The 18,571-nt window shown below is 42.6% G+C and overlaps 1 protein-coding gene across 1 annotated transcript in view; it reads right to left on the bottom strand.

Annotated features, from left to right (window-relative positions):
- Positions 1-218: 218 nt before the first annotated feature.
- Positions 219-18,571, bottom strand: part of gdpd5a (glycerophosphodiester phosphodiesterase domain containing 5a) — a 34,178-nt gene continuing 15,825 nt past the window's right edge. Inside the window, exons 3-16 of the mRNA XM_066650907.1 lie at positions 11,857-11,960; positions 10,198-10,291; positions 9,676-9,735; positions 9,425-9,523; positions 9,083-9,176; positions 8,408-8,553; positions 7,891-7,973; positions 5,568-5,718; positions 5,099-5,320; positions 3,827-3,987; positions 3,385-3,532; positions 2,988-3,070; positions 1,811-1,923; positions 219-872 (exon numbers count right to left, since the gene is read on the bottom strand). Of these exons, the coding sequence (XP_066507004.1) occupies positions 781-872; positions 1,811-1,923; positions 2,988-3,070; positions 3,385-3,532; positions 3,827-3,987; positions 5,099-5,320; positions 5,568-5,718; positions 7,891-7,973; positions 8,408-8,553; positions 9,083-9,176; positions 9,425-9,523; positions 9,676-9,735; positions 10,198-10,291; positions 11,857-11,960 (1,650 nt within the window). The 3' untranslated portion in view covers positions 219-780. The remainder of the gene's footprint in view (positions 873-1,810; positions 1,924-2,987; positions 3,071-3,384; positions 3,533-3,826; positions 3,988-5,098; positions 5,321-5,567; positions 5,719-7,890; positions 7,974-8,407; positions 8,554-9,082; positions 9,177-9,424; positions 9,524-9,675; positions 9,736-10,197; positions 10,292-11,856; positions 11,961-18,571) is intronic.

The raw sequence follows: 18,571 nt of genomic DNA, 5'->3' as shown, positions 1-18,571 counted from the left end.
GATTCCTGCCAAAACCCAAATGACACTCCAACTCATCCTAGAGGTATTAGATGGAACCCCATCATCTCAGAGGATGCCACTATTTCTACACTGCTTTATAGCTTTATACCTCACCCTTAAGCACTTTGGCTCATGTACAGCTGCTCCATCCTTAGTGAGTGCACTATTAAAGGCCAGTGTCCACATTAATGTACTCAAATTAATTCCTGGACTTCAGGGTGTCTACAAACGTTTACTGAAACTGTGCATAAGAATAAGCCACTTTATTTTGATGCTGGTTTCCCTCAAATAATAATTTCATAAATAAACACATACTAAATACTCACATCCCACCACTCCATCAAAACGTCTTTTTATATACACTTTAATACAGAACACAACATAAGGCATCAAAGTGAAATCCATTTCATAAATAGTCAATATACAAAATTCAACATACAGCAAGTGAATTCAGTCTTAATGCGCAGTTCCCAAAAACACATACAGAAAGTCTAAGAACTAAGGAGTGGTGCTGTTGGAACCGACTTTGATTTTGAGGTCATTTTAAAAGAAAAAAAAAAAAAGTTGCAACATGCCCATCATTCAGAAAGCTTGACCAGTCCTTCATTGGTCCCAGCAGACGAGCTGAGGTGCACTCGTGAAAACGATTCAGTCCAAACGAGAGGGGGAAGAAAAAAAAACAGACTTCCCAGACACTGAAAGACCACCCCAGTCTTCAAAAGAACAAGTGTCATCCCCTCAGAATGTAAAAAGGGCAGACACCTCCCCCCCAAACCCCGGTCAACGGGAAATGCCATCGCGTGTGTATCCCTCATATCCGTGTTCAGTGTAAATAGACAGCTCGTCTGTGCTGCTCACCCCATTGTTTATTTCTGAAAGACAAACAGAGGAAAACTATATTAACGTGAACACAGCGGTAAGAAACATGAAGCTATTAATGATTACGAAAGGCTTCACAGGAGTGAATGATAAACAACGATCCACCAAAACATCACAATAGCCTGCATACACCCTCTTCTTTAAAGGGTGAGGACCAGCACAGAGCAGGTATGATCTGGGTGTTGGATCATTTCCAATGCTGCAGTGACACTGACGTTATGGTGGTGTGTTAGTGCGTGTTGCGCTGGTGCGAGTGGATCAGACACAGCAGTGCTGCTGGAGTTTCTAAACACTGTGTTCACTCCCTGTCCACTTTGTTAGACACCTTACACCTACAGCGTCCATCCACCTTGTAGATGTAAATTCAAGGACAGTGGCTCATCTGTTGCTGCCCAGTGCTCATCAGTGGTCAGTGGTCACCTTTGGTGGTTGGACAATTCTCAGTCCAGCAGGGACACTGAATTGCCTAAAAACTCCAGTAGCACTGCTGTGTCTGATCCCCTCGTACCATTCTCTAGCGCTGAGAATGGAGTAATCGTGTATATAATGGTTGTACATTATACAGTGCCACTTTATTAGAAACATCTACAGTACGGTGTAAATTACTCCCCTTGCAACAAAGACTGGAGCTTGAAACACTGGAGTTAAAAATGAATAAAAAGGTTCAGAGAAAACTGAACCATTAACAAACATGCGAGATCTTGCACACCACAAAAGATGCCCCCATTAGATAAAGAGCGCATGCAGCTATTATCTGTGAAAGTAGAAATTCAATCTACAGTCTTCAGATCTGAACATAACAGGTGTTTTGCCCCATTTTTACCTCGTGGCAGATAAACCCAAACACCCTGGGTCTGGAAGGATGTGCACGCGATATTGTTGAGGACACTAAAGACTGAGCAGATAACACTGTTTATTGACGCCCTTTCACCTGAGAAGATGAGCTTCTCCTTCATGATGTTGACATCTCGGCTGGGTCTTCGCACCACGGCGCTGAGCATGATCTGCTCGGGGTTGTAGCTCCTCATTCCACTCAACCTCCACCTGCACAGCACCAACCACCAAACACACACACACACGCAAGTCACCCACCACGCTGCACAAACCCCACACCACACACCCCACACTAAGGAAACCCTGCATTACTTTTCTCTCCGTCTCTGGTTTGGGGAGCAGTATGACTTCTTTTTAAATCTCGAAATAGTTTTGAAATAAAGACTTGGACCCTACAAATAATGATTTATTTTCTGGTAATCAGATAGAGCCTTGACCTAGAGCCAAGCCCTGAGCGGCACGGACTGAAGCATATCTCAGTCACTTGTTTCAGCTCGGGTTACCTGTGGGTGCGCTCCCCCTGAGAAACACTTGATGACAGAGACATATTCTTTGTAACAGAAATAAGGCTATACTCCAGAGTTGAATACATGGCATTACAGCACGCCAAGTCCTTACTGATTCAGTCTAAGTAGTCTTCCCCCTGATAAACTACAGTTAAGGCTTGGTTTCTAATCTAGATCAAAGTCACAGGCATAAAAGCTGTATTCACGACAAGCACAGGTTAAATTAAATAAAAAGCATAAGAATAGATTACTACAGGGTGTAGAGAGTAACACACACTAGGTTACTACCCACTTACGAGACGAGAGGGAAGGAAAGAAACAATAAACACAGAAAAAGGGCAGAAATGACAGCAGCTAAATGTAAAGGCAAAGCATTCTGGCCCTTGGTGTACTCCTGGTTACCTGATCGTGTGATAGCTGAGAGATGGCAGAAAGCAGCGCAGAGGGGGAGGCATGCAGAGAGCATGGAGCAGAGAAGACAGAGAGAGAGAGAGAGAGAAAGAGAAGGACAAGAGAGCAAGGCAATCAGTTCAAAAGCAGCCAGTGTTACAGCTCAGATACAGCAAGCATACACAACCTGATTAAAGACAACTCCAAGATTCATAAAGGGGAACTCAACTTAATCAACTTTTTAAAACCTCTGCATGATCTTAATGTAAAATGGTGAAACATACAGACTACAGAAAGAGCCTTCTATGGATTAATAAAATGCTCGATAATTATATGTATTCTTAATTCTTAATTACAGAGTTTGAGCGATTAACTTACTTCTGGAATATGAATATTCCTATGACGATTGCTGCGGATATGAGGTCAGACGTGATCCATATCAGACAGTATTCATCTGGACTCTGCAACACAAGAGCAGCTGTTATTGTAGGGTCCGACCACTAGGTGGCAGCACGGCTGTGAGAAAGTTGAGGTGATTACAGCCCTCAACTATGAGGGTCTCCACAAATTCATACCAAAGACATGCCCAGGTGTTTTAATGTCTTTATTAACACATAATTAAATAAATAAACTAAGTAAGTAGCTAATTACTAAGTAAGATGTGGAAATATGAAATGGGGATATTTTTATTAACCCAAACAAGCAGTGAAATATATATATATATATATATATAAAAACATTTCAATATAATCTGTATAATTTTTTGTTCTCTCACCATGAGCCAGATGGGATGAGGCACTTTACGGAGGATATGGGGGGCGTCGGAGGAGACCGACTGCACCCCGCTGCACCACAACACCGAGTACAGCCACGGCTCATTCACCGGGAAAATGTTCAGACTCACATTACTGCTGCTGAGGCGCCTGCTTACACAAACACACGTGGGCACATACACACACACACACACAATACATAAGTAATAAATCACATTGCAATCAACCAATCACCAATGTAGTGGGAAAGCTATGTACACATCACCTTTAGCTTAGTGCTAATATACAATGGAAATCCCAAAGACAAGCTAGCAGAAATTAGCTGTATGGTGTATGTTTTTTGCTCTAGTTTTCTGACAGACTTTTGAAGTCACAGTACACAACATTTATTAGTCTCAAGCAGGTATCCATAAAGCTTGTGCTGACCCTGGTGTGTGTGTGTACCTAATTTCCTGCACTGTAGCTTGGCTGTAATGTACACTGAGGGTTGTGCGAGTGCCCCTGTCTTTCTGCTCATCCGCAGAAACCTTCTCTTCTGAGGTCTGCTGCAACAGAGGTACAGCCGCTCGAATCGTCTTCCGGTACCAGTCTGGAGTCCACATCACCTACACAACACACAAACACAGTCAGAAATAACCTGTTACATACCAAACCCTCACCGATGACAGTCAGACAAACTCACAATAAACATTGAAAGGCTGAGACTCTCACAAGTCCACTACATTTATTTAACATTAGTCACTAATATATCCAAAACAACAACCCCCATGTTCTCTGCTTGATGATACACGGGCTGTTTACATGGAAAAGCGTCTGAATCTGCTTTCATGACTGTTGCCATTTCCTCCTGAGTATGGATAGGAGGATCTCTTACTAAAGGTGGCACAACAAACAGTGTGACGATAGATTTTCCATGATCATTTTTAGCAGGTCCACTCACCAATTCGCACTGTAATTAATAGAGCACATACGTCAGACTTCTCTTTAATTTTAAAGTTCCAACCACAAAATCTTTAAGCCCATTAAGGAGATATTTCTGAGGAGATCAGAAATCATAATCCACACAGGGAAATCTCCCTCTAATTTCCCTCTAAATATATAAATGTATAGAATAAGACAATGATGAAGGAGAAAATAAAGAAGAGCATGAAAAACAAGAAAGGCAGCATGGTGGTGCAGCAGGTTGGGTCTCAGTCACACAGCTCCAGGGACCTGGAGGTTGTGGGTTCAAGTCCCGCTCCGGGTGACTGTCTGTGAGGAGTGTGGTGTGTTCTCCCTGTGTCTGCGTGGGTTTCCTCCGGGTGACTGTCTGTGAGAAGTGTGGTGTGTTCTCCCTGTGTCTGCGTGGGTTTCCTCCAGGTGCTCCGGTTTCCTCACACGGTCCACAAACACATGTTGGTAGGTGGACTGGCGACTCATAAGTGTCCGTAGGTGTGAGTGAATGTGTGAGTGTGTATGTGTGTCGCCCTGTGAAGGACCGGCGCCCCCTGTATTTCCGCCTTGCAACCAATGATTCCAGGTAGGTCCGGGCCCACCGCAACCCTGAACTGGATAAGGGTTACAGACTATGAATGAATGAAAAACAAGACAAAGCAGAAGAGAAAGAAGAGGAAAGGAAAAAAAGAAAGGAAGTAGAAAAAGATGAAGAAGAAAGGGGAAAAAACAACAATAACAAGTAGAAGAGGACAAATAACTAGAAAACAGCTCAGGCCTCACCATTTCTGGCTGGATGCCTGATCGCTGGACGGCCTTCAAAGCGTCTTTGATCCAGAGCTGGTAGCGAGGGTGCTGCTGTGGTGGTCTACGTAGGTTGAAAATCACTGAGCGGTTTGTCTTAGATGCCAGACGTAGAAGCTCCACCAAACTGCACACTGTCTGGTTACCAGCTCGGCTGCGTTCCTTCGCGGACAGGAACTGGACGGTCCAGTATGGGTCATCCTGAGATAACAGAATCAGATATCATCATGATGGACATGAAAATGTCTTGTAATTTAAGCCTTTATTAAACATGAATTTGTTTTTTAAACACACACACACACACACACACACTATATATAATAAGGCAGGGAAGGAGGTTCCACTAAATGCTATTCCTCAAAAGGAAAAGAAACGTGTGTGTGAGTGACAGCGGGAACTTGCTGAACAAGATTTAAATGTGTGTGAGTGTCTGTTTGTGTGTCTGTACCGTCAGGAACCAAAGGCCAGCGTTCAGAGAGCGGATCTCTGTCCAGTTGAAGAGTGAGGCATCGTCATACTGCCGCTGGGGGAAGACCTTGGCCACATTGGTGGTTCGGCGCAGGGTCTGGTCCCTCATCAGAAAGGGCGTACCATCCACACTGCGAGGGCAAGAGAACGAGGGCTCAGTTATTGAAGGCGCAATTACACTGGCTTTCTCGTCTAATGCTCTCATAACTTTAAACATGAAACCTGAGTATTGGAAAAAAAAGTATTATTATTACTATAAACAGTATCACTATTATTAAATAACAGCTATTATACCACTGTTAGTTGTGACCCTGCAATATGATTGGCTGAGAGATTACATGATAATTGCACTCTGACCGAAGCTCTTCAGGTATCACTCCGCAAAATACATGTAACCTAGCAACGACTCCAGCACATACAAGACAGAGCTGTGCCTGTTCTTTTTCACCCAACGGCGATGCGGTTCATTTTCAATTCGCGCACATTATTTTGATCAGAGTAAAGGGTTACGGTGCGGTGGACCGTTATCTGCTTTTTGAATTGTAAACAAAATAAAATAATTAAATAAAAAGTAATTGGCTACGTCTATGTTGTTTCTGTTATTGTGTTTAACTCGAGTTGAGACGTGTCTTTTTTCTCAGAGGCTCTCGTTCACCAGCTCCACAGCACGGCTCTAAAATACTCACTTTTAACTCAAACAGAGAGAACTCGGTATCGTTTAGCGTTCATTCATTCATTATCTGTAACCGCTCATCCAGTTCAGGGTCGCGATCGTTTAGCGTGTGATATACACATATCACCACGATCTGAATCCACTGTAAACAGTGGTTAAACTATAACATTTTATTGATTGATGCGTTTATCTCTGCTTCTGTCCTGATTAGAATAATGCAGCCTTGTTTCCCAACGAATCTGGTGTGAACACGGGCCGGCTCCTGGGGAGAACCACAGTTCAGAAATCCTGGGCGGGTCCAACATCGCACAAGTTAAAGATCCAGAGTTCGTTGGAAAGAACAAAAAGGAACATATGACGGAATGGAACTTTTCTATATTAAAAAAGAACAAATCATATTTTCACTGTCTCTATTTTATAACCTAATAATAAACGGTGATAACGAACTGTGGTGTAATCGCAATCATTTTTTATTTTTATTCCTTGGCTTTCAACACAGCATGAGACTTTTGCTTTGTTTTATTTGAGTTATTTATTTTTCCTTATTGGTTTTTATTTTATTTTGTTTTATAAACATCTTTTGTACAGCACTTTGTTTCAGCTGTTGTTGTTTTTTAAAGTGCTCTATAAATAAAGTTGAGAGTTGAGTAATACACTTGAGGTTCATGCTATAACGTGAGACACTGGTGTAGTGCCACTATCTCATGTTATAGCACTCCCTCTCCTGTATTTTTGCGTAACTAAGCATTAAAAAGAGACATTACCAATTAAAGCACTTCAGTTGGAACCATCTAAAGAGTCCACACAGGAAGAACTAAAGTGGGGGAAAACTGGTAGGTGTCTTGTCAAAGCCAGTTAATGGTGCATATACTTCACAGGGGTCTGTGGATGTGTTTATTTGGCTGTGGTGGTATTGTTGGTTAAGGACTTCCTTATATATTACTAAAATGGAATTTGAATGTCTCACATCATTAAGGTTAAAGCAACTGCATGTGAGGCATTAGGAATAAACTGAGGTCAATCTGGCTCAGGTCCCAGAGTGCACCTCGGGCCCAACTCTGGGCAGGCAGGCTAATGGCAGTCCCTCGTTAATCCAGAGAGCAGCAGAGAGCTGAGAGTGACAGAGATCTCCTCATTATCACGCCTGCACTTCATCAGCTGAGTCAATACCCAGCCTCCTGAGAGCTGCTCGGCTCAATACCACTATCAACAGCCAGCTCCACACCACACCAAGCAGGGAGTCATTAGAGATTCTACTGAACACCAGAGAGAGAAGATGAATCACCGAATGGTGGAGTTACTCACTGAACCCAAAGACCCAACTAGTTGATCTGAGCTTTAAGCTTTTTCCACATGATTTAAAGTTGCGCAACCATGTTTGGCTTTTTCGTTTATTGAAAACACTCCTTCCAGTGAAAATCAAGAAAATAAGACAGCCAAGATTTCTGAGTCATACAATTTGTGGCCCAGGCTTTCGTGCTGCAGACAAAGCTTTGTGTTTCAGCTGTTTAAAATTAACCAAACATTTTCTACTTCATTATTAAAAGGTAAAGGGATATTGTAAATTGCCAAAGAGCTGAAGGTGTCTTCAGACAGTGGATCAAGATGCAGGTGACTGATAGAGACTTACCTGACGGTGACGTCAGCCTCGAAGGCAACGACTTTCTGCTGCAAGGCTTTGTTGAAGGACATGATTGTGTTCTCTGGGGCAATCTGGGAGACAGACAACAGCAGTTCAGAGTCAAAATGATCAGCAGGGGTGAGAAAGACAGCGTCTGCTGTTAATGAACTCACTGACTGACCGTGCTGGGAGCTAGTGAGACAGATTTACTTGCCTGTCTGCCCCTGCAAAACAGCTACTAGGTTTAAATATGTACTGTTAACACTACCCTCATAACTGTTGGTCTGTTTTTGTTGTTGATTGTAAGCACTCTGCGCTACTGACCTGCCACGAGAACAACAGTGCAAGAGGGAAACTAAATGTATTGATCCTTCCATTACTTTTCAATCAATATATTCACTGCAGAGGGCCGTGACATCAAAGGCTTTATCTCATAGGAACATTTCAAACAGCCGAACACGAGTCTGTTATAAGTGTTGTGATATACTGTACTGTTAAATAGAGGAGTGCAGATGTGGCAATTCACCATTGGAGCTCCTCTGCGTCCGATAACCGCAGGTCGTGGTTTCAGGTCGGCTCGGTCCATGATGCAGGGGGACGAGATGGCGAGTGGGGCCAGATACAGAGCCAGGAGAACACACACATACACCAGCAGCAGTACAAACTGGAACCCTGTACGACACAAACATACACACACACACGTTTTCATAGACTTTTAAGGATATGGAGACATCCAAATGCCTCGTATGTATAATGTATACAGAGAAACATCAAATAAGCTCTCCAGGTCCTACACCAAGCAGAGGGTTGATGGAGCACCATTGCATAGTTCTGGGATGAGCTGGAGCAGTGTTTGTGATCCAGAACTAATCAACCATCATCAGTGCCAAACCTCACATCTTGTGACCTGAAAATGATCCAATTCTGACAAGAATATTCCAACATCTAATCCAGTGTCTTTCTAGAAGCTGTTACTCCAGCGAAGGAGGAAAAGCTACCTACTTCTAATCATTGTGTTGAGTGTGTCGAGTCTCTTCAAAGTTATATCAGAGTGTGATGGTGTTTCTGAAGCCATTTTGTGAAGAATTACTGGTGCTAGCTGTAAGAATGTTAGAGTGTAGTGACCTTCAATGACACGCCCAACGGCAGGGTTCTGACCATACGTTTGCTCGAGTGCATTCAGACACGAGCTCAAACTCACTTGTTCGTTCCCCGCGCACAACCTGCCCAGCGACCAGCCATCCCAGCGCTGTCACCGCGGCAACTGCTCCGATGTGCAGAAAGGGTCCCGTAGACTGGGAACACAGAGATAACAAAAACACTGAAATAGTGTGTTAAAGCTTGTTATTCACTAATTATGAATGGCTGACTTGCTACTAATGAAACACACCTTTTTAAATAAAACACCAGCGGTCAGTTTCTTTGTGTGAATATGGTAGGATTAATGTGTCCATTAAAACATCATAATAGAGGAGATAACTATATAAAAACGAAAAGATACAACGAACTCAAAATCATGTTTAATGGCACTAAAAGTTCAGACCTGAAGAGAGATGAGGACTATGTCCCATTCGTCCCTCCATAAGTCATCAATGGACACCACACCAGTGATGGTAGTGAGAAGGACAGCTAGCACTCCAATCTGTGCAAACATATGATGTTAAAGGAGTAAATAATTACAACAAAGAACCATTCAAAGCTCCTCTCAGAGTTGAATTACAGACAAATAATGCATTTAAACATTTCTTTTTGTGCACGCTTTACCCTTTAATAAGACGGTCATTGTGTGTTTACCTTATGAATCCAGTAGAGGTTGAGTTGCTGTCCCAGTGCAATGTGGCAAAAGGCCAAGATCTGAAAAAGGCCAGAAAATATTCAGTGCCTAACTAGCTCCTTCAAACCTGCTTATATTATACATAGGTAGTTTGTCCTATGATTTTTCACCCTTCTAGGAGGGATTTAAACTAGATATTAGAACGCTGTTGTGAGGATTCAATGGCATTCAGCCACATAAACATTAGTGAGGTAAGTATCTGATTTTGGAGTGTTAGCTCTAGTCCAGTCCAGTACTTGTTTGGTTTATAGACCTCTAGACAATAAGCATGGTGCCTTTAGGGTCATTTATGGCTACTCCGGAGCATCCCATTTAACTTCACACCATGTAATTGAGATTATACAAAGGCTGTGCCCGTTTAAGCACCGTGTCCCTAGGGTAGGCACCGTAAAGTAGCTGAATTCACTAGTGAAGTGTAGGTGGTGAAACTGGTACATGAGAAAATGTGTGCATGTGTGTGTGTGTGTGTGAGAAATGCTCACCATTAAAAATGCAGTGTAAGAGAATCCCACCAGTGTGGTTGTGAGAATGGGGATTGTACCGTCGCTCCATTCTCCCGAGCGGTTATATAACAACCTGGAAAAGAGACTGGGATCAGCACGAGAGCTTCACACACACAATATTCCAACACACACACTGACTACTGCAGGTCTACTGAAATTGCCCCCTACAGCAACCGCAAACTTCGTATTCAAAGTTAACATCCAGTGGGTGGAGATGTAGCTGCCACTTATCGTGATTCTTGCTTCCTCAACATACTGTGTGTTTTCTAGAAATACTTTCTTCCCAGACTCAAGGATTCATGCGCATTCTTCTTAGACTAGCAAAGGTGCTTCCCATGGCAGATATTACCGAGAGGCGACGTGTTGTTTGTAAATTAATCTTCAGACTTAATGTACAGTACTTTGGTAATAAACAAACAAGGCAGAGCTGGAAATAACTGGTTTTAACAAGTTTGTTGTATTACAACGCCCTACAATTAAAGCGTTTAAACAGTTTAATAAACACAACCAAAACTGTCATTTCAGACTGTACTGCTCTCTTGAGTCAACATTGTTTTAAGGCACTACAAGGCTCACTGAAACAGACTTCTTAACACTCCTTATGTCTGTGTGTTCTCCCCGTGTCTGCGTGGGTTTCCTCCGGGTGACTGTCTGTGAGGAGTGTGGTGTGTTCTCCCCGTGTCTGTGTGGGTTTCCTCCGGGTGACTGTCTGTGAGGAGTGTGGCGTGTTCTCCCCGTGTCTGTGTGGGTTTCCTCCGGGTGACTGTCTGTGAGGAGTGTGGCGTGTTCTCCCCGTGTCCATGTGGGTTTCTTCCGGGTGACTGTCTGTGAGGAGTGTGGTGTGTTCTCCCTGTGTCTGCGTGGGTTTCCTCCGGGGGACTGTCTGTGAGGAGTGTGGTGTGTTCTCCCTGTGTCTGCGTGGGTTTCCTCCGGGGGACTGTCTGTGAGGAGTGTGGTGTGTTCTCCCTGTGTCTGCGTGGGTTTCCTCCGGGTGACTGTCTGTGAGAAGTGTGGTGTGTTCTCCCTGTATCTGTGTGGGTTTCCTCCAGGTGACTGTCTGTGAGGAGTGTGGTGTGTTCTCCCTGTGTCTGCGTGGGTTTCCTCTGGGAGCTCCGGTTTACTGCTCTCTTGAGTCAACATAGTTTTGAGGCACTACAGGGTTCACTGAGACAGTGTGGGCTAATAACAGGTTAACACAGACCTTACATATATGTTAGACACCTACTCAACTGGTGACATCATTCGGCACTTTGAAATGAGGTCATAGCTGCCACACTGGTGCAGCACGCAATGTAAACATACTCAATAAAAGTAAATTTAATGAAAATGCCATGAACAGTTTTATTTCATTACTACAGGACATTAAATCTTGGCTTTCCATTATTTCATTTTCAAACCTCACATCTCTTAAAATAAATTAATTACGGCGTCTTAAAGATGTACAGGGAGACGTACAAGATTGCGCATGTATCTTTAGGACAGCATTCAGAAAGCGGTCAGAGCTAAAACACTCCTTATAACTTCACCATAAAAGGATGGGGCTAAAATGTGTAACATGAATGTACAGAATTATGTGACATCACAAATACAATCATCACACATCATCATTACTATTTATTTACCTACTGTTGACCTTACCAATTAAACTCGTTGTAGTCATTGTGAGCCTCCCACCAGAAGTAGGACCAGACGAGAAGAAGAAGAAAGGAGGAGCAGAGGATGAGGAACCAGGAGCACTCCCACTGTAAAGAAAGAAGAAGAAAACCCCAATAAGACTCAGACAGAAGGCAGCTGAATGATTCCCTATGTGTTAGGACAGAGGCTGTCAACCTGTCACTGCAGTCTTTATTCTGTCTGAATCAGCACTTTACTAAAATCAGACAAATGTCAAGGCTGTCTGTAACTGTCAAACTGATGCTTATACTCCGCCAGTCACCGAGGGATTTCACGTCACTCCATGTCTTTGGTGCTTACACATGAAAGATGTAGATACATAAATGTGCAAGGAAGAGGACTTTTCATTCAACTCTACAGTTCAGTTTCCTGTCAGGGGGAAAAAGAAGGAATGTTCAAGTTCTTTGACCAAGCTGGAAAAAATGAACAAAGCAAACGCTGACATTATCCTGAACGTTAAACAGTTTGAGCCACAGACTGATTATCAGTTGTATTCTTTAATATTTATCCATTATCTTGTTTAAGAAGTAATCTTTTATCCTCAGCTGACAACAACGTGACTCTGAAAAGTAACCACACCACACCACAGGGACAATGACAAAGGACATAACTACTACAATTCAACATCAAAGTGCGCTGGCCAGACAGTCCCTGGAGATTTCCGTGGCACAAATATTCGACCTGTAGGAGAGGACAAAAGATAAAAACGGATTTCTCTTCGCCAAGTCTGGATTTTAAATGGATTTTCAGACAAACCAAGCGTGAATCATGAACCTCGGAAGATGTCTTTCTTCGTAGCCAAGGAGATGGATAAGGAACAGAGTGAGTGGCAGCCTGGAATTTAATTAAATTCCTTTTCCATAGAAACCTCTGCACCCAGTGTTAAACAGCAAACTACTTGTGAAATATCGCACAGCAAACTCTAACCTTTGAGTGAGGAAAGACAACTTGCCAAGCCAAAAAACATTTTATATTTAGTCAATGAGACACAGTAGGAAAGTAAGTTATATTTTGAATATTTGCACCTTCTTCTTCTGGTGGGAGAGAGAGAGAGAACTGAAAATGACCTTTTAGTCTCATGAAGAGCAACATAGTGCTAATGACAACGTCTGGAGAGTCTGAGAATTTTAAGCTCCAAACAATATGCAACCAACCATTTACATTGCATTTCTTTAATACATTACTTTTCAGTTATTTTTTTCTAAAAACAAATGTATAATCTTTTTTAACATATTTTAATTAAGGGGCCTGGAGGTTGTGGGTTCGAGTCCCGCTCCGGGTGACTCTGTGAGGAGTGTGGTGTTTTCTCTCTGTGTCTGCGTGGGTTTCCTCCGGGTGACTGTCTGTGAGGAGTGTGGTGTGTTCTCCCTGTGTCTGCGTGGGTTTCCTCCGGGTGACTGTCTGTGAGGAGTGTGGTGTGTTCTCTCTGTGTCTGCGTGGGTTTCCTCCAGGTGACTGTTTGTGAGGAGTGTGGTGTGTTCTCCCTGTGTCTGCGTGGGTTTCCTCCGGGTGACTGTCTGTGAGGAGTGTGGTGTGTTCTCCCTGTGTCTGCGTGGGTTTCCTCCGGGTGACTGTCTGTGAGGAGTGTGGTGTGTTCTCCCTGTGTCTGCGTGGGTTTCCTCCGGGTGACTGTCTGTGAGGAGTGTGGTGTGTTCTCTCTGTGTCTGCGTGGGTTTCCTCCGGGTGACTGTCTGTGAGGAGTGTGGTGTGTTCTCTCGGTGTCTGCATAGGTATCCTCCAGGTAGCTGTCTGTGAGGAGTGCGGTGTGTTCTCCCTGTCTGCATTTGTTTCCTCCGGGTGCTCTGGTTTCCTCCCACAGTCCAAAAACACACGTTGGTAGGTTGACTGGCAACTCAAAAGTGTTCCTAGGTGTGAGCGTGTGAGTGAATGTGTGAGTGTTTTGCCCTAAGAAGGACTGGCACCCCCATGGGTGTGTTCCTGCCTCGTGCCCAATGATTCCAGGTAGGCTCCAGACCCATCATGACCATGTACTACTATACGAACCATCAACAAACTGGGGTTGGCATCCAATTATGAAAATAAAGATTAGATATATGACCCACACACAAATAAATAAATAAATACTGCTAATTGAGCACTGGTATTTTCCACAGTTATTCTTGGTCAGTGTGCCGTAATTCAGTTTCTCACAATAAGGCACTAATCTGCTTAGTATGAAACTTCTTTCTGGACATGGCACTGTACGGAGGCCAGCTGACAAAGAGCTGCTTCAAAGCTGCTTCCCAGTCCGACTCACAGAGCTTCATTATAAATCAGAGGTTTATAAATAGAGGGATAAAATGGATCAAGGTTAATTCACTTAAGTATCACTGCACACCCCTCACCCCACACGGTGTAAACCCAGCAAAATGAAGAGAATAAGGCCACAGAGTAGGGATTTCTCATAATCCACGTCTGGACGGACAAGTCTGAGCAAGTCTCATGATCATTTCCATGTGGTTCATGTCGAATGCAAACCAGATAAAACCTGCTTTATACAAATAATTGATTAAAAATCCATATTTAATACAAAAATGCTGTTATTCATTAGTTAGAAGTGAGTTGGAAGCTACTTGTACGGTGGCCCAGAAAGCCAAAATAAAGTAAACAAAAGTTGGCAACATAAAACAAAAAGGAGATAACTTCCTGTGTAACAGGAAGTATAAAAGCTATTATTTTAAGAGCAACTAATAATATTACGATTGCAAATATATTTATTATTGTTCTTTTCTCCCACACAGCTATTACACAGTGCTATTACTGACAACAACTCACTCACACACATTCAACAAAATGCTCCACAAGGGGTGCTATTCAGCGCTTTGCATCAATTTAGTTTGACAGCTGTAATCATTATCGGATCAGTTATGTCTGAGATTATAATGTTTTGGACACGGTCCTTTGCACAGCCTTGAGACACGACAAAGTGACACTGTTTGAGACTTCAGTGTCCTCCTCATTCACTGGGCAGAGCTGAGCAGAGCTAATCTCACAATCCAATCAGCTTCTCCAGAGCTGCACACGAACACCCTCAAGTGCAACAACAATCTAATAATAACCACCGCACCTCCTGTGTGAACATGCTCTCAAAGCCAATCAGAGTTCCTGACCAGCAGGATGTAAATTTACATTGGTCTCCATCCTGATACAGAGCTGACATTGACCAGTGGCAGTGACAATGCTCCTGATTAGCTGACGAGGTTCGCAGCTGGAGAACGTGCCCAAAGCACAACACTTACAAACTAAATTCAATGGAGAGATTATGTGGACTGCATCCATGTGGTTGCACCGTTAACGAATTAAAATGCTGTTGATTGGTGCTAGAAGTCTGTAAGTGGATTTCACGTTTGAAGAAATAAAAGACAGACTGAGATGCAGACGGGTATCTCAGAAATGGGTTCTAAAAATAATATAAATACAGCTGGTACAGAAAGTATTCAGACCCCTTTAAGTTTTTCACTCCTTGTTTCATTGCAGCCATTTGCTAAAATCAAAAAAGATCATTATATTTCTCATTAATGTACACTCACTACCCCATCTTGACAGAAAAAAAAACAGAAACGTAGAATTTTTTGCAAATTTATTAAAAAAGAAAAACTGAAATTTGACATGATCATAAGTATTCAGACCCTTTGCTCAGTATTGAGTAGAAGCACCCTTTTGAGCTAGTACAGCCATGAGTCTTCTTGGGAATGATGCAACGAGTTTTTCACACCTGGATTTGGGGATCCTCTGCCATTCTTCCTTGCAGATCCTCTCCAGTTCTATCAGGTTGGATGGTGAACGTTGATGGACAGCCATTTTCAGGTCTCTCCAGAGATGCTCAAATGGGTTTAGGTCAGGGTGGCTGGACCAGTCAAGAACAATCACAGAGTTGTTCCGAAGCCACTCCTTTGTTATTTTAGCTGTGGGCTTAGGGTCATTGTCTTGTTGGAAGGTGAACCTTCGGCCCAGTCTGAGGTCCAGAGGACTCTGGAAGAGGTTTTCGTCCAGGATATCTCTGTACTCGGCCGCGTTCATCATTCCTTCAGTTGCAACCAGTTGTCCTGTCCCTGCAGCTGAAAAACACCCCATAGCATGATGCTACCACCACCATGTTTCACTGTTGGGATTGTATTGGGCAGGTGATGAGCAGTGCCTGGTTTTCTTCACACATAAGGCTTAGAATTAACACCAAGAAGTTCAATCTTCATCTCATCAGACCAGAGAATATTCTTTCTCATAGTCTGGGAGTCCTTCATGTGTTTTTTTTTTGGCAAATTCTGTGGGCTTTCATATGTCTTGCCCTTCTGCCATAAAGCCCCGACTGGTGGAGGGCTGCAGTGATAGTTGACTTTGTTGAACTTTCTTCCATCTCCCTACTGCATCTCTGGAGCTCAGCCACAGTGGTCTCTGGGTGGTTCTTTACCTCTCTCACCAAGACTCTTCTCCCACAATTGTCCAGTTTGGCTGGACGGACAGGTCTAGGAAGAGTTCTTGTTCGCCCAAATTTCCTCCATTTAAGGATTATGGAGGTCAGTGTGCCCTTAAGAACCTTGAGTGCTGCAGAAATTCTTTTGTAACCTTGGCCAGATCTGTGCTTTGCCACAATTCTGTCTCTGAGCTCCTTGGGCAGTTCCTTTGACCTTATGATCCTCATTTGCTCCGACATGCACTGTGAGCTGTGAGGTCCTATATAGACAGGTGTGTGCTTTCCTAATCAAGTCCAATCAGTTTAATTAAACGCAGCTGGACTCCAATGAAGGAGTAGAACCATCTCAAGGAGGATCAGAAGAAATAGACAGGGTTAAATATGAGTGTCAGAGCAAAGGGTCTGAATACTTATGATCATGTGAAATTTCAGTTTTTCTTTTTTAATAAATTTGCAAAAATTACTACATTTCTGTTTTTTTCCTGTCAAGATGGGGTAGTGAGTGTACATTAATGAGAAATAAAATGAACTTTCTTGATTTTAGCAAATGGCTGCAATTAAACAAAAAGTGAAAAATTTAAAAAAGGGTGTGAATACTTTCCGTACCCACTGTATATAATTTACATCAAACATCTGATATATGAAGGAAACACCTGTATGAATCTCAGTCTGACCCACACTCACAGAGCAGAACGACAGCGCCCAAGCTCTGACTGTGTGTGTGTGTGTGTGTGTGTGTGTGGCGCACAACATTCCTTTCAGTCAGTTGTGTAAAGTAGCTGTGACTGTTTGCTTTTTCACTGTGGTCAGCACTTCAGTACTGCCCACTGAACACGTTCCATAAATTGTCTAATTTGTGCCCAACCTCATTGGCCTTTGTGTTCAGAACAGAGCAGTGCAGGGAGTAAGGCTTTAAACAGGTAAAAGAGAGAAACACAGGCCTGAGGGTGTGACCTGGTTATCTTCGGAACAAATAACGATACAAAGAAAGAAAACATGTCCATGTTCAATTGAACACACCTATTTTTTTTTTTTACTGATCTTTTACTTGAGGATGGTTCATACCCAGCTGTTACAGTCTTTAATACCTCAGATAAATGTGAGGTTTGTAAACATGCACATTACAGGCTTAAGCTGCTATTGTCTAGTATTATGTGGCTTTAGGTTGAGGTCACTGGGTTGAAGAAATGGGTTGCAATGAATTCTCTGTAGTACTCTCTGGTTCATTTTTCTTCAAGTATCTGCTTGCTCTGAAATATGTATTTTAAAAAAAGCAACCATATATATATATATATATATATATATATACACTGCCATTAAAAGTGAGGTTTATAATTTTTTAATACAGAAGTTGTTTCCTCACAATTTGCTAGCTTTCTATGCAGAGCTTCTGAACGTAAACAAACCAGAAAGAACACCCGTTGTCGAGAATCGTTGATGCTGGCTTTAATGCCAACAAGCATCACTTGGTAGACAACACTAACCGCCTTTTCTATTGTGAAAGTTAACAGATGCCAACACTGACTATAAGACAGTATAAGAAAGTACCAAAGATTATCACTGATTCTGCGTCCGGCACTCACTAAATTTTAGTCAATACAAAAGATCACCCGTTTACCTCCTGGCAGGTGTTCTGTTAAATTAACGATCATATCTACAGACCAAACACTGTACTTAATTTTGGCACGTGTGTTTGTATTACCAGAGTAGAGTGGAAAGTGGAAACATTTAATGTTGTGTGTGTTGTATACAGAAACAAAAATGACCTACTACATGACCTTATGGAGAACATGAAACCTCGGCTTGAGTTTCTCTCGAACCTGTCACGTGCAGAGAGACAGCACCGGAGAAAAAGAATTCAGCTGCCTCACCGTGCCCTTTAGATTCGGCATGTCACATGTAGCTGGTTAAATCTCAAAATCATCAACTAATTCAATGTACCTTTTTCAGTAATCTATCAGATAAAGTTTGTGATTGATTAGGAACCGGAGTCATTTGAATAACTGGATGTAATTTGGGCATTGGACGAGAGGAGCTGCCTACTCTGGAATGATGAAGTACCACTTATTTTTACTGGGATGAGGCAGCGTTTGTCATCCAGATCTCATCATTTTACATCAGCACCTCGTGTTCATGTGACTGGATGCAATTAAATCCATATTAGAAATTATCCCACATCTATAGAATAGCTTTCCCAATATGTTAGAAGCTGTTACTGTTATTCCTCATGATTATGGTCTCACAGTGTAAATATTATGTTCAGCCCAG

The sequence above is a fragment of the Hoplias malabaricus genome, chromosome 18, assembly GCF_029633855.1.
Source record: "Hoplias malabaricus isolate fHopMal1 chromosome 18, fHopMal1.hap1, whole genome shotgun sequence".
Taxonomy (NCBI): domain Eukaryota; kingdom Metazoa; phylum Chordata; class Actinopteri; order Characiformes; family Erythrinidae; genus Hoplias; species Hoplias malabaricus.
The sequence above is the reverse complement of the archived record's forward strand: the minus strand, read 5'-3'. Positions and strand labels throughout refer to the sequence as shown.